The sequence below is a fragment of the Lontra canadensis genome, unplaced genomic scaffold (assembly GCF_010015895.1).
Source record: "Lontra canadensis isolate GAN:19392208 unplaced genomic scaffold, GSC_riverotter_1.0 scaffold10, whole genome shotgun sequence".
Taxonomy (NCBI): Eukaryota; Metazoa; Chordata; class Mammalia; order Carnivora; family Mustelidae; genus Lontra; species Lontra canadensis.
The window spans coordinates 6843152-6858706 of record NW_022631004.1 but is presented as its reverse complement, the minus strand read 5'-3'; the positions used below and the strand labels follow the sequence as shown (position 1 = coordinate 6858706).

The 15555-nt window shown below is 44.5% G+C and overlaps 1 protein-coding gene across 8 annotated transcripts in view; it reads left to right on the top strand.

Moving 5' to 3' along the window:
- The window catches only part of DCLK2 (doublecortin like kinase 2), a 143697-nt gene that overhangs the window by 125531 nt on the left and 2611 nt on the right, over positions 1-15555 (top strand). For 5 of the 8 annotated variants that reach the window (XM_032855544.1, XM_032855543.1, XM_032855542.1 and 2 more), the window contains 5 exons: positions 3984-4117; positions 4512-4589; positions 10049-10145; positions 11082-11162; positions 12305-12421. In XM_032855544.1, the coding sequence (XP_032711435.1) occupies positions 3984-4117; positions 4512-4589; positions 10049-10145; positions 11082-11162; positions 12305-12421 (507 nt within the window). Of the gene's footprint in view, positions 1-3983; positions 4118-4511; positions 4590-10048; positions 10146-11081; positions 11163-12304; positions 12422-14664; positions 14746-15311; positions 15395-15555 lie in introns of all 8 variants that reach the window. The other 3 variants (XR_004382422.1, XR_004382421.1, XM_032855546.1) reach the window with 2 other exon arrangements.

Below are 15555 nucleotides of genomic sequence, written 5' to 3'. Positions count from 1 at the left end.
AACTAACTTCCTCATCCAGTCTAACTTGCCTCAGACGAGTCTTCACCCTGTCTTCAAGACCTGCTGCGACCCCACTCTGCTACCCAAAGGGGAGGAGAAGGAAGAAGATGATAAAATGGTTGTCTGGATGAGGCTAAAGTGTGATAGAAAAGGGTCAGGCTTTGGAAGCCCTTAGCTGCACATCTCTAAATAAAATATGTGCCTGCTCTTGAAAACTTAATTAGACCACTCTGCAGATTCTACAGTTAGTCAGCGGGTTGGCATTATTGCCCCAGGATGAGAAAGTGCCAATGAGGCACTGAATGTAAATACAGAGTGACTGTCAGCCTCTTCCTACCCTAAAAACGAATTCCGTTGTTAAGCACCAGAGCATTCACACATCTGATTTGCATCCCCTTCTCCGGGAGCGGCGTCATAATTTAAAACCCTGCCAGTAGAGACGTATGGGTCGCCGTGTCAGGGAGCACAGGGGTGGCCATTAATGCCGAGAGTTACAGCCCGGTGGTGCCCTGTCAGACTTAACTATGGGAGACCAGTGATAAATTCTGCTTTTCCAGGGGTTCTAGAGACCAGGGAGAGAAGACGGTTGGTTTCTCATATTTGAAGCCCTTCTAAATCATTATGTTGACGTTTTATTTAGAGAACACGTAGCGTTCACTTTGTATGTGGGATCTGCATTCCTCACATCTTCAGCTTTTTCATTCTGAATGCAGACTCTGACAGAGCATCTCTTCTGAGTGTGGTGGGGCATTTGAGCACCGCGGGGCTGGTGTCCCAGTCATGATAGTCAAGACTCTCTCAGCATCTGTGTGTGGGTGCAGGCTGCAGGCGGGCTTCTTCCAGGCCCATTGTCTTGCGTTGAGACCTAGAGCTGGTGCAGGATGGTGCCATGAGGTGGCAAAGGTACTGGTTGTAATCCCCACTTGATAGCTGCTCCTAACTTGAGTTCTCCGTGCCTCAGTTTCCCTATCTGTAAAACTGAGGCAACAGTTATTTTCCTGTCCACGCAGGGGGGGTGACTCTCACTGAGGTCCAGTGAGATCATGTGTGGGAAAAGCATTGGAATCTCTCTGGTTCTGTGAGATGTCAGTGACTGGGGAGAGAACGGAGCCCTCTGCCAGAACAGAAGGCCTTTGGAGCCCCTGTACACACTCGTTCGGCTCTTTCTTCAAATCGGTCTCTTAAAGCAATGCCATATGTGTGTATGTCAGTGCCAGTTTTTTAAAGCGGTGTCACGAATGTGCATCTATATGTATAGATTGATAAATATTCCTGCTTTGAAGAGCATCTCCAGCTAAGATTCTGAAATGAACTCATATTATCTTTCACATATTTGCCTCTGGGTCTAGTGTTGGGAAGTGATGAATCAGATGAAGTATTATTTCAGGCTTGCCGGCTCCTTATGACACTTCTCTTTTGATGTTTAGCCAAGGAGTGCCACTTGCCCAGACATAATTCAGTGATTATGAACTGCCTAGTACCTTTCTATTTATGGTCCTGCGTCTGACTCTGAATTCCTTATAGGGAATATGAGAAATGGGGCTTTGGGGACTTCTGAGTGTCTGACAACAACCCTCAAATACCCCTAGGCATCTGTAAATTATGTTTCTAAAGTAAACACTATTTTTCAAAAAAATGTGCCTAATGAGTGTATTTTAAACTTGTAAAAACAAAATAACAATGATATTAATAAAACTTTTTTTTTTTGCTTCCATGATACAGGCATTTAAAATTATAATGTTGCTTAGAATGTTCTTATCACTGCAGTTACTTGGGGAATTTCTGAAGTCTGGGTTTCAGTAAATGCATCATAAATTCTAACTGTAATTCTCTATATCGGATTGTTCTCGTTAATGTTTACATTAAACATAATGGATGGAAAGTCGTCCTAAGACTCTGGCATGACTGAGAACCTGGTTTCTCTTGCTTTAGGCTAAATCATTAGTAGCTTAGAATATGCCTCTGCTCAGTTGTGGCAGACTCAGAATGATAAATATCTCTGAGGGACTCCACAGCCTCACCATTACTCCCCTGAAACTTGAAAGTCATAAAGACGTGTGCTGGGGATGTATACTTAGTACATAAATGTGGAAGCACTTACTAAAACGCTAAGGTGAAAAACATTCTTCTTAAGCTGATGAGGACATCGCAGGTAAGGAATGTCAGTGTCATGCTTTTTAAATGCCTCTACAGATTGGGTATTGGTGACATGGGGGAGCCCTGATTTTGATGCTTTTTCATGATGTCTGTGTAAATCACTCCCCCTCATTAAGTATCAGACTCATGGAAGATGTTATTAACATGCTTATCTTGAAAAAACATAATTTTCTAAATTGTTCATCTTTTTGTAAGAAATGATTTGAGTGAGGATCTGGTTCAGTTCATAGTAAAATATGAGGAAAAGCAAACTAAATAGAACAAAAATATAAAAGTAGAGAATGACATTACGTTAGTACAGATTAGATCTCTGTAGTTATTCTCTGAAATTCACTATTCTCAAAATAATTCATCTCAAGATGAATAGGCAAGGATATTAAAGTTCCTGCAGTTAAATCTAAAAACCATCTATTTAGAATGTAACTTTCAGACTTTGATCCCATAAGGAAAGCTCGCTTATAAATAAAATTAATTTTTCCTGATTATAGAACCAATACATGTTCATTGTAAGGGTTTTGGAAACTAGTGAAAAGTCCGTAAAGAAGAAAGCTGAAGTAAACTGCAGTGCTACCACCTAGAAATAAACTGAATATTTTGGTGTATTATACTGAATATATAATTTTGAATATTCTTTTCTTCTGTAATATAGTGAATATTTTCCGTAGGATTAGTACTTCGTTGAAATGTGCTTACTATGAGTGTATAGTATTTTATTATAGGAATGTACCATAATTTATGAAGTCCTCGTCTTGTTCATTGTTCATGTTCTTTCCAGTTTTTTAAAACATAGATAAATTCTGGATTGGTGGCATTGTGTGTAACCTTTGGGTTCATCTCTATTCCCTTAGGGTTGGGTCTTAAAAGCAAGGGTTATAAATAATTTTTAGGAAATTTACATGTTGCTTAAATGTTTTCTAGAAAGATTTCTTCCCATGTAAACAAAGAGCATTCACACCTTCACCAGCATTTTTAAACCGTTTGCAATATGATATTTATTTGATCTTATCAGCCAGACCTTCTGGGAAAAGGAAGGAAGGGGAGCATTCACTGAACACTGATCCACGCTTGATCTCTTCACACCAACCCCATGGGTTAGGGACTGTTTTCATCTCTCCCAGGTGAAGAAACATGTTCAGGGAGTGGCTCACGAAGGTCTTGCAACCAGGAAAGAGGTGGAGTGGTTGATTATTTAGGTTCAGGCCATCTGTTCCCAAAGTTTCTTTCTAAACTTATAAAATTTTTCCCTATGAAATATTTATGCCATTGACTATTTCATTGATGAAATAATATGCCATTGACTGTCCCCAAAACAAGTCTGGATTTTAAGCTCCAAGCTAAACATGGAAGTGTTTTAGTGGACATGGTAAATGCATTTCCAAGACTCTCAAGTACCTCACACACAGCAAATATGCAACAAAGGTCAGTTCCCGTTTCCGAGCTTAAAGGCCTCTCTGGCCACATTGGGTAAGCAGCTGCCTGCACCCCAGCTGTTGTGTCAGCAGGCACACATACTCATTATACTCCTAGGTAAGGAGCTTTTAGTGAAGATGGAAGGTACTGCTCATTATACTCCTAGGTAAGGAGCTTTTAGCGAAGATGGAAGGTACTGTCTTTCTGATTTCACACAATCGTGCAAAATTTCTAAAGAAAAAATTCAGAGTTTAAAGCATCAAAAATAAATCATGGTGTTATTATCTCAGGGAGAGATTTCTTTTTTTTTTTAGTTGATGAATACATGTATCTGTGTTGTTTCTACCTAATTCCAAAGGCCCTTTCAGAATCATTGAGAAAAGGAGCTACTGACTGTTGGCTGGTTTCTGTTCCAGGTGTGTGACTATCCTGACGGAACCAAGTCCTTGAAACTGGGAGATTTTGGGCTGGCCACTGTGGTAGAAGGCCCTTTATATACAGTCTGTGGCACACCGACTTATGTGGCTCCAGAAATAATTGCTGAAACTGGGTAAGACTCCTGGTGGCTTTGGTTGGTACTTTCACTTTGGTGGAAGAAGGTATGTGCTGCTGTGTATTCAAGTGCCTCCTGGGAAGGTGGAGGGTGGGAGAGACTGTAACCTGCATTGTGACTTTGATCTCAGAAACTCAGGTTTGTGCTTCTGTATCCAGGAGCCATAGGCTTGGACTTTTGTCCCGAGGCCAGTAGTCCCCAAGATTGCAGTTAGGTTGGGAGAAAAGTGGACGCTTCTGTCCAAAGGGCAGTTAATTCCTCTACGTGAAATAAGTGCTTTGACACTGAGAAATCCCTTTTTCATAACAAAGAAGCAAGTACACCACTAATGTGAAGGGTCCTCAGGAGTAATGTCTTTATTTCTCCTCCTCTACCCACTTTGTTTTCCCAGCTATGGCCTGAAGGTGGACATTTGGGCAGCAGGCGTGATTACATATATACTTCTCTGTGGGTTCCCACCGTTCCGAAGGTCAGTGGCTCTTTGAGTAATAATATTTGAATTGTAAACTCTCTCCCTTTGATCAGCAGGCAGCCTCATCCTGGCAATCAGGACCAGAAAGTGGTCAATAAAAATGTCAGTTAAAAATTACATAAACATACCTTTCACTTTTTATCTTAATTTATAACCTATTAATGGATATTCCTTGACCACACTTTTGATGTGAGGCCAAGGCCTTTGCATGGTGTATGGTCCTCTGAGTTTCTTACGGTCATTCTTCTGTAAAACACACCCATCATCCAATGTCTACAATTTCCATTCTCAGTCTTTTTCAAGGGTAGTAAGATTTAAAGATGCTTGTGAAGCAATCTGATCCTTCTAGGTAAACAGAACTTTTTCCAGGTCTTAATAGTCATTTCTCCTACTTCATTTGACAGCAGGTCTTTTTTTTTTTTTTAAACAACTCACTTTCCAAAATGTTCAACTTAGTTCTCATAGACTCGTAGAAACAGTGAATTCTTTCTTTTAAAATTAATTTCACTGTTTACATAATATTTAATGAAGTAGAATTACAAACGCTTTCAGCATAAATAGGCCCGGGAACCAACAGACCTACTCTTGGTAACCACATATCTCACCTGGTGACAGGGCAGAGATGGCCACACAGAGTTGTCAGAGTGTGGGACAGATGGCCCAGGGCACACTCAGTTCCCCAGCAGGGTGTACACAAAGGGAGTGCAGGGCTTTGACCACAGTGCCTCTTTTGGTTTGTTCCATCTCCTTCTTTGGAGCAAATGAATGCTTTTGAAGTAGAAGTTCAACTCGTGATGCAAGTATAATTTTCTTCTGAGTTTTCCTGAGCTCTCTTTCTCTTCCGTTTTGTTCATTTTACAACTACTGTTGAGTAGCCACTGTGTGCCAGACACTGTTCTAAGTGTCGGGGATCAAATGGCAAACAACGCACATTCTCTGTTGTCATATTTATGGTGTGGTGTTAGGTCAGTAAGTTCAGCAGGTTGAATTCACTGCCCCTCCCCAACATCTTATTATAAAGCTTTGAAACACACAGGAAAGTTGGAAGGTGTATCCTTTTTAAATGGTCAGTTTTCAAATGAATTGAGCAGTTTTCTTTTTTACTGACATTACAGTAAACACAAGAGTGAGGACACAGAGATGTCAGTCTCTACTTCTGAGAGCCTTATGGTGTAAAGATACCCATCACCAGAATATTGATCAAGAAGAATACACGAAACACATGAAGACCTGCTCCTTTGAGGGCTGGGAAGGTTAAATGAAAGAGAGATTTGAGTGGGACCTTGTCCTTGTGGCTAGGGTTGGGTGTCTGCAGGTGGGAAGACCTTAGCAGTCAGCTTTTGCTGACTAACAAACCACTTTAAAAGTTAGAGCTGTCAGTTCTGTGGACTGACTGGGCAGTTCTTCCTGTCTGGGCTGGCCAGCTGGGACTTGGAGGTTCAGTGTGGCAGCATTCATGTGCCTGGTAGTTGGCTCAGTGTCAGCAGGAGCCACAGATAAGATTCTGTCAAGTGTCCTTCAGCATTCAGTGGCTTAGCCTTGGTTTCACATGATGGTGGCTTTATAGGATTCCCAAAAGCAGCCAAAGAGAGGGCAAGTTCATTTGCCCAACCATTTTCCAAGTCTCTGCTTGATTCACTTTTTTTTTTTTTAAGAGATTTCATTTACTTGACAGAGAGAGATCACAAGTAGGCAGAGAAGCAGGCAGAGGGGGCGGGGGCGGGGAGCAGGCTCCCTGCTGAGCAGAGAGCCCGATGCAGGGCTCAATCCCAGGACCCTGAGATCACAGCCTGAGCTGTGTTAGGCAGAGGCCTAACCCACTGAGCCACCCAGGTGCCCCTTGACTCACTTTGTTGATTGATGTCCCATGGACCAAATGAAGTCACATACCTGAGTCTAGAGTATATGTGAGAGAAGGTTTAACCAGGTCTGTTCATGGAGTGGAATGATTTGTGGTCATTTTACATTTACAGTTCCATTGGATTCTGGCTGGTTTGGGCACTGACCTGTTTGAGGAACTAGTCAAGTACAGGGGGCAATGTGTTTTGATGGCACATAATCATGGGGCCAATTATAGCAGGGTTCCCCTCCTAGGTGAACCCACCTTGACATCAGCTGGGAAAGGTTTATCAGGGATCAGTTTAGAGGAATGTATGCTCACAACTCCCTCTAGTGTTTCCACACACCAGGGCAGTCTACAAGTTTTTTTTTTTATTTGATTTTGCTTTTTACTTTTTAACAAAAGCGACACTGAGATTGAACAGTATGTGTCACTTGTGACTGGTTGCTCAGTGGACAGCAGCTTTTTTGTGGGAACTGGAGGTAAGTCTAGCTAATCAAAGCAGTCAAGCTGGTTACAAAAGCTGCTGACTTATATCCAGAAGCTGGTCCTGAAACTGCAAGGTTAGCTGCAGCCCAAGAAAGTCTATTCTTGGGGCCACTGACATAAAGTGATATTTGCATAACTGTACTGATAATATTGGTTTTTTTCTGAAACATACACCCATTCCCCAATAAGTGAACTGTGTGAACATCGTTTGTGAGATAGTTTATGACGTTTCAAGTAACATCATAGGACCTTTAACAATTTGCCATTGAAAAGAGGGAGTGTGCTCAGACTTACTGTTTTCAAGGTTTTTCTTACTGTACATTTTAAACATGCTGCACCTTGGTCCGTGGGCTCTATTGTTTTAGGACTTAAAAGTGCCCTGAAAGCATTGCAGCCAGATTGTGGAGTATAAAGGTGTTAATAAGTGCAGTGTAGGTTTCATCGGAGTGACTTTTACTCTGTGACCATTTCGAAGGATAAATTAGCTTTCTGTTCTTCTAGTGAGGGGTGGCCTGAGGTTCTCAAAGCGCTTGCATTTCTCACTGTGGATCCTAAAAGGTGACTTCTAATTGTTGAGACCCTGTAGGCTTGTGTTTGTTGACTCACACTATTTTGCCAAGCACCTAAATGACTTGCTGCACGTACCCTTCCAACTTTTTAGCTGTATACTGACAAACTAAAAGACAGCTATATTAGCAAAACATAAGTGTTTGGTATTCCAGAAAATAAAAGGGAGATGAGTAATAGAGAGGGACGGCTGAAAGGAACAGTTCTGGATATGGGTGATTTTTAACATCTTTTTCTAACATTGTCTCTTGGGGTCCTCCGGTCTCCTAAAGATGCCTGTAAAACCTCATTGTGTTCCCGTGTGCCTCCTTCACTCATCTGGAAGGAGGCTTGAGCTGAGTTCAGTCACTAGGGAAATAACAGTGAAAAAGAAAACAGTGAAAAAAAAAATCATAGACACTTAGAAAGAAATCGTCTGTGGTGCCGTCATAGACAAGCACTTTCCAGGACAGCAGTGGGGATCTCTTGCCTCACCGGGCTGTCTGGCCTGACTTCTCCTCAGTGTGCCTCTTGACCTAGACTTCATGGACTGGCAGAGGTCAGTTCAGCTGGGCTTGGGGAGAGGTCACGGATGTTCACAAAGCTCACAGACTCTGCAGGCATGTGCAGAGATGTTGTGAGAGCAGTCCCAGGACACTGCAATAAAACAAACACCACAGTAAAGCGAGTCCAATGAATTTTCTGGATTCCCAGTGCATATAAAGGTTATGTTTACACTGTACTGTAGTCTATTAAATAGTGTGCAATAGCATTATGTCTAAAAAAATGAGTCATATACTTTAATTTAAAAATGCTTTGTTTAAAAAAAACAGGCGTACCTGGCTAGCTGGCTGGCTGGCTGGCTCAGAAGGTAGAGATTACGACTCTTGATCTCAGGGGTCATGAGTTCAAGCCCCAGGCTGGGCATAGAGCCTACTTTAAAATAACAACAACAATAATAATAATATTAAAATAAAAATAATTTATTGCTAAAAAACGCTAACCATCATTTGAGCTTTAGCAGGTTGTAGTCGATGAGCACAGATCACCTAACTAACAGAATAATAATGAAACAGTGTGAAACATTGCGAGAGTTACCAAAATGTGACATAGAGACACAAAGTGAGCAAACGCCATTAGAAAGTGGTACGGATGGACTCCTTCAAGGCGGGGTTGCCATAAACCCTCACTGTGTAAAACATAGATGATCTGCAAAGGGCAGTAAAGTGAAGCCCAGATAAAATGAGGTTTGCCTATACCCTTGTTCACTGAACAGGAGTGGGAATCATCCCATCATCAGGCAGCCCCAGAATTTGTCTCTAGGCACTGCCCTGCATGACTGATTTCTACGGACACCACAGTCACTCCTCGAGGGCAATTAGCATGACTGGGCATATGTGGTGGAGACTGGGGAGGGTCCCGTGTGAGTACGCTGAGCAACAGGCCTCAGGGGCCCTGTTGGCTGCTCCAAAGAGAGAGGTTGCACACTTTCCAGCTGAGACTGAACGTCCAATCCTGGATTTTGACTCTAACAGCCCAGCCTGAGTTTTCCAGTAAGGCTTGGTAATGGCCTAAAAAGCTAATGACTTTGTTTTCTCAAGGCATCTGATGAATCCACCAGGGGAGGGGGCCGGGGGGCCGGGAGGTGGCTCTGAAGCTCTGTTTTCTGTGAGTTTGGGGACATCCAGATTCCCGAAATTTTCTCAGTAGTGTTCGCACATATCCTCGCTTCTTCCATCGCGAGCCAGGTCCTCATTCATTCATTAGGCACCGCTGTGTGTGCAAGAGCTCCTGTGAGGGTGGGCCACTGAGGTGCTCTGTGGGGACCGATGCCCGCCCAGAGGCAGCTGCAAGGTCCGGCCGCCTCAGCCTGTGGCAGCCCCAGTTGCCGTTCTTAGATGGGTTCTTTTTTTCGGGTGGAGCTTCAGTGAAAGTCAAGTTCCAGTGGGGAGCTCATGATGTCATGAATATTGTATTCAGATTCTGGGCTCCTCATACCTTTTTCATCTCTCGGCTACTGCACTGATCTTGACCGCTTTATTGGAAAAGCAGACGGGGAGGGCAAGGATATCTGACTCGGATTTGCTACTTTTCCACTCTGATTGCCTTGAGAGATTAAATGAGGGCAGATGCTGAGATGTTTTTTGTTTTTTGTTTTTTTTCCTGAAATAAGAATTGAGATTATTTGTAGATTCCATTTAAACTTGAGTCCTTCCTTTATCTGGCAAAATATATACAACCTAAAATTTACCATTTTAACCATTTTTAAATGTACAGCTTTAGTGGCATAAGTACATTCACAGTATTGTGGAACCATCACCACTATTCGTCTCCAAAATTACTTTGTCTTCCCAAGCTGAAACTGTACACACTAAACAGACTCCTTGGGTCTTGGGTACTCTCTCTCCCTGATACGTAGGCCTATGGAAACATTCTTTAGCACATTGTCTGAAAGGAAAAAATGGGTCATAACAAGTGAAGTTGAGAGACTGGACTCTTCACCCCACTCTTCTTGTGACCATTTTGTTGAAAAACTGTATGACGACTTTGGTTTCTCTCCCATTCTTTGTCACTGACTCAGTGAGAACAATCTCCAAGAAGATCTCTTCGACCAGATCTTGGCTGGGAAGCTGGAGTTTCCAGCCCCCTACTGGGATAACATCACAGACTCAGCAAAGGTACCCATATGGTTTGTTCCTGTGGGTTGCTTTCTGCCGGCCGGCCCTCCTCTGTTGTGTGGGGCTATTGCAGCTCTTGGTAGTGAGCTCCAGGTTTTGTCTTAAATTTTATTGTGTGTGTTTCTTCTTTAAGTTCATTCCACAGTATAGTCTCTGAAACTTTTTTAAAGATTTTTTAAAAATTAACATATAATGTATTATTTGTTTCAGGGGTACAGGTCTGTGATTCATCAGTCTTACATAACACCCAGTGTTCATTATATCATGTGCCTCCCCAATGTCCATCCCCCAGTTACCCCCATCTCTCCCCCACCACTCCCCTCCAGCAACCCTCAGTTTGTTTCCTGAGATTACAATCTCTTTTGGTTTGTCTCCTTCTCTGGTTTCGTCTTGTTTCATTTTTTTCCTCTCTTCCCCTATGATCCTCTCCCTTGTTTCTTAAATTCCACATATCAGTGAGAGCATATGATAATTGTCTTGAAACTCTTAAGCAAATTCTGAATGCTGGACTGGCTGTCTTCCAGTTTGCCCTGCCACCCTCCTATGTTTCTCTAAGCCCTAAACATTCATCCTCTAATTTCTTTAAGAAATATATATTGGACAGCCATCAGAATGTGGGAACAAGACATGCCAACTTGCCAAAAGGAACGATACTGCGGGTTTTAAATTGTGGAATGATGATAATCACGAGAACTTTTAGGAGAGAACATCTTGGTTTAACGTGGACCCAGGAGAGACCTTCTCTTTTTTCATGCTACTGCAGCCGTGTCTGTGTAACTGCCTGGTAGACAGCAGAGGTGTAGGTGATAATAGCTTTGATGTTGAAATGGCTGAGCAGCTGTGTTGGCTGGTTCTTTGAAGTACATGGTGCAAACTCAGATCTCTGTTTATGCTGGAATTCCCCACGTCGTCTCCTCTGTGGTCTTCTTTTTCCAGGAATTAATCAGTCAGATGCTTCAGGTAAACGTAGAAGCTCGGTGTACTGCGGGAGAAATCCTGAGCCACCCCTGGGTGTCAGTAAGTACCCACGTTCTCAGGGAAGGAACATCTGTAAGTTCTGTAACCATGGGTGTGCATGCCGAGCCCTGCCTCCAAGTTCCATGACAGATGAACTGGCTGTTTTCTCTCATGAGCAAGTAGCGTGCAGGTAGCTCTCTGCGAGAAAGCAGTTGGCATGAGGATCTCGGAGTATTTGACCTTGGCAAGTTACTGTCCCTTTCTGGCTCTCACCTTCAACGTGTGCAAAATGAAAGAGTTGGTCGGAATGCTCTCTTCGGAGCCTTTCACCTTTTGCCTTCTGTGCTTCTGGGGTTTGAGAGTTTTTAGGATTTGCCTGGGGATGAGCGTGTTTCACACCCTGATTCCCACGTCTTTATGGCATGTGGTCACAGGACAGCCACAGGACACCTCCTGCTGTGGTTAGGGAGGCTGAGACACAGCTCCTTCTGCAGCTGTGTGGAGGGGGCATGATGTCGACCAGAAATCTTTTGGGGTTGGTGGTACCTCTGGGTTTAGGGTAAATGTGATCCATGAAATGGTGCTGGTGGGAGAGTCTGCGTTTTCCTTACTCCCAGAGGCTCTGAGAGAGTGTGGTTAATGTGCGTAGCCAAGGGCTTTGGACAGCTTGTTGGGATGGGGTGGCTCCCTGGGCCCCTCTACCATCTCTGTGGTCCCTCACATCCTGACATCATGCTTTGGCCTCTTGGATCCTGCCAAGGGATTTGGGTCTCAACCCGATTAGCTGAGATTCCACATTTCTTTATGAGCAGCCATGACTTACAAGTAACAGAATTCTTGATTAAAATAATAAACTCTTCATTTATATTGTTGTTACAGTGGGAGGGATGTATACTAAATTCTGTGGGATTTATGCCTTGTGGGGAGAGTCTCAGAAGCCTAAAGAGTGTCCTCCTTTGTGCTCTTGGAGACCGGTGCTCTCTCCTCAGCCTACTGTAGGCTTACGGAACAGAGCAAATGGCCTGGGGTCTTTCTGAGGACAGAGGACTGCTACACAGCCGTAATTATTTTTAGAAGGTCATGTTCCCCTAACCCTGTGGTATCTCAGGAAGAGATGGTGGGGTGGGGGTGACTACTGAGAAAAACACAACTTTGGTCCGAGAATCAGAAATCATCGTATTTGATTCTTGTCTTTCCTGCAGGATGATGCCTCCCAGGAGAATAATATGCAAGCTGAAGTAACAGGTAAACTCAAACAGCACTTTAATAATGCGCTCCCCAAACAGAACAGCACCTCCACCGGGGTCTCGGTTATCATGGTAAGTGGAAGGGCGCCCGGTTCTGCTCTTGGAAAGCGGCAGTGTCTGGCCTGACTGCTCAGCTGACATTGAGTCTTTAGAAGTGGATAGCCAAGGGCTTTTTCCCTCTCATGGAAGGTGGCGCCTTCCATGTTCTTCTTTTCGCTTCAGGATTGGCTTGGCACATGGAGTGCCCCCATCTGTCTGACTCCTGGGCCTGGAGTCCTGGGGAGGGGTTTGTGCAGGACCAGCCAGGCCAGTCGGATGGGCCCGGGTGCCGAGGAGCCCCTGGCCTCTCCCTCCAGGCTCAGCGCCCTCCTTGACAGTGCTTCTGTTCTCATGTCTGTGTGGCATCCGGAGGGGGTTCCCAAGCCTGGGTGGGTTTACAGATGGAAGAAGCAACTCCCTGCCTATTCGAGGCTTCAGAAATACTCTGTGAGGTAGGAATTATTCTTTGGGACCCAGGATAAGAAACAGCTAAAGTTAAACAAATCCCTTTAAGAAGTCAGTGTTGTGTGGCTTTTAAAAGTACAGAACAATGTAAAAAATATTAATTTTTTCAGGGTTAGATTTTACAAGAAGTCAGTAACAATGATCCCCATATTTTTTCAGAACTTCCTTCTTTCCAAAGGTTTGAGGCAGTTTATCTAAATCCATAAACACAATAAATCAAAAGTGGCATTCAAGTAAGGGAAGTGACATTAAGGTACATTTAGTGAAAGGGAAAATAAAGTCAGAAAGAATGAAATTGAGCTAGAAGTGCCATTAACTCGCTGAACCGAGACTGACCCCGTGCCGAGGCCAGGCCTTAAAGCCGGCTGTGAGCGTCTCCCACACTGTTGTGGTCCACTGTTGTGGGACCAGGCCCCGGTGTCGGGGTTGGGGGTGAACTCTGTTTTGCCCACACCCCTCACAGGATCAGGGCCGAGTGGCTTCAGACTCGGACTTTCTAAGGAGACAGGTGCCTGAGCTGTGAGCAGCTTGGCCATCCAATCACCTTGGGTGTTAGTGGTTCCCCGGGGCCAGCTGGGCACCTGACAGCCAGTGATGGGCTGTCACCGTAGTTCCAGCTTTCTAACTCGGGAACAAGCCTGTCACCCTCTGGAAAGGTTTAGCTTGTTTTCTACCCGACTATAAGGAAAGCAGGGGCTTCCTCTCTGGCACATTGTAGTCTAGGAACGTTTGCTTAAGAAGATTCCGGGTCCAGATAGAAGCTTGAGGGACCCCCCCCCACCCCCACCCCGATGCTGTGAACAGAGAACCCTGTGGGATGTTTGGTCGTGCTTCTGGCACCTTAGCACCACTCATGGTCTGTCATGTGGCAGTCTTCGGGACATCCTGTAACTCCCTTATTCTGCCCCTGCTAGGAAGCGTGCTCCCTCCCCGCTTCCCTTCCCTGGACAGAGCCTGAGCCTGTGGACTGGGTCTCTTGTAGTGGTGCAGGACTTCGGGGCACTCCGTGCACCATCATGAGAAGAAGGCCTCTTGAGTTGTGGTTTTTCTAGTGTTTTAGCAGCATTCTGCTGAAAGCCTGAGAAGGTCAGAGCTGTCACAGAATTACAGCTTAAACACTTGGAAAAGGACCATCTTGACTGACTCACCAGCAGGAGAGTATTTTCAGGTGGTTTCCCTATGAGAGCGAGCACTGATGGAGGGGACAGATGGCCCGTTACGGCCTGGTTGCATGCCACTGGAGGGCAGCCTCTGTGAAATTTAGAAAGAAATGAAACATTAAAAATTGGTACCATTGACACATAATGAAAACTTTTAAGAAGAGTGTTTTTTAGAATCAAAATTTAATGACTATGTTAATTAAGCTTCATGGTCTCCTAGAGGAAGGACTTTTACAGGACAATGTCTGGGTTTAGGGGAATTTTACCATCATTGCCTAGGTCATCTGTGGACTCGGGGCCCACCCAGGAGTCATGGTCCAAGGCCTGTGGCCCACCAAGGCTCTGGAATGATCCAGCCCTTTCCCTTGTGGTCCAGTATAGGCTCCGTTCTGGATCATAATATTTAGAGACTCTCAGAACCTGTATCTTGGGGTTTACAAATGATATTTTTCCACTTGCTGATGAAGCAGATCCCTAGTCACATTTCAAACCTCTGAGCTTTAACTGGTTGTGCGAACGAACGACCCCTTCTTATATCTGTAATTCCAGTGGTGACTGTGCAAGCTGCGTGTTTACATGTATGTTCAGTTGTCATTTTGAGCATGTTGGCAGGGTCCCGTCTAACCTCATGTTCCCTACACAACTCTGCAGGTTGTTAGCTCTGAGGAACTGCTGAGTGGCATTGTCACATTCAGTACCTACAGGAGAAATCAGTAAAGCTTGTCTCTGGAGGTACCAATTCTCAACGGCCAAAAAGCCGGCCTGTGAATTTTGGGCTCGTTCCCAAAAGCAGTGGCAAGAAGGCCCCCATGGGGATGTCATGCTAATCCTCACCCAAGCGAGGACCTGGCCTGGGGCATGGTTGTGTGGGGGCAGCTTGCGATGCTTCTGTGTTGTCTTCCTCATCCTTTTCACCACTACTCTGTGTCTGTGTGTCCTGCCCTTAGGAACAGTTTTAAATGGTTTTTATAGGAAAAATGGTGACCCACCAAGGATTCTCCCTGGTATTCATACGTTCTCATAACGAGAGTAGGTGAGGCGCTAACCTGGTTTCCTACAGATTCGAAGTTATGAAAGTGGATATCGGTGCCGCGGGGCCGAATCCTTAGGTAACTGCTGTGTAACTTCCAGTCAGAACTGTCCTGCCTGCCTTCACTCCTAGGCCTCTTCCCGCCCTAGCACCCCACCCCATGCCCCCGCGTCTGAGGCTCCTGTGAGAAAATGATAGGGTGACAATGTAAATAACAGCAGGGGGAAGAAAGTAAAGTTGACGCTCTTGTCTGCATTTTATTTGACAGTTTGATTTGACAGTTTGAGACACACTTCAGAATTTTGCCCTTTACCCAGTTGAGACTGTGGGGAGTCCTGAAGCAGAATTCTGGTATTCAACACGCTGTGCTTAATCAGAGCCTCTCCTAATTCGCAGCCCCTCTTACATCTGCATGCTTGTCTCAGACTTCTGACACCAGCGCCCAGCTCGTAGCTTCTTATGGGGCGGGTCTCCTGTACCTACTGACAGCCTTTCCAGGGAGCGCCACAGGC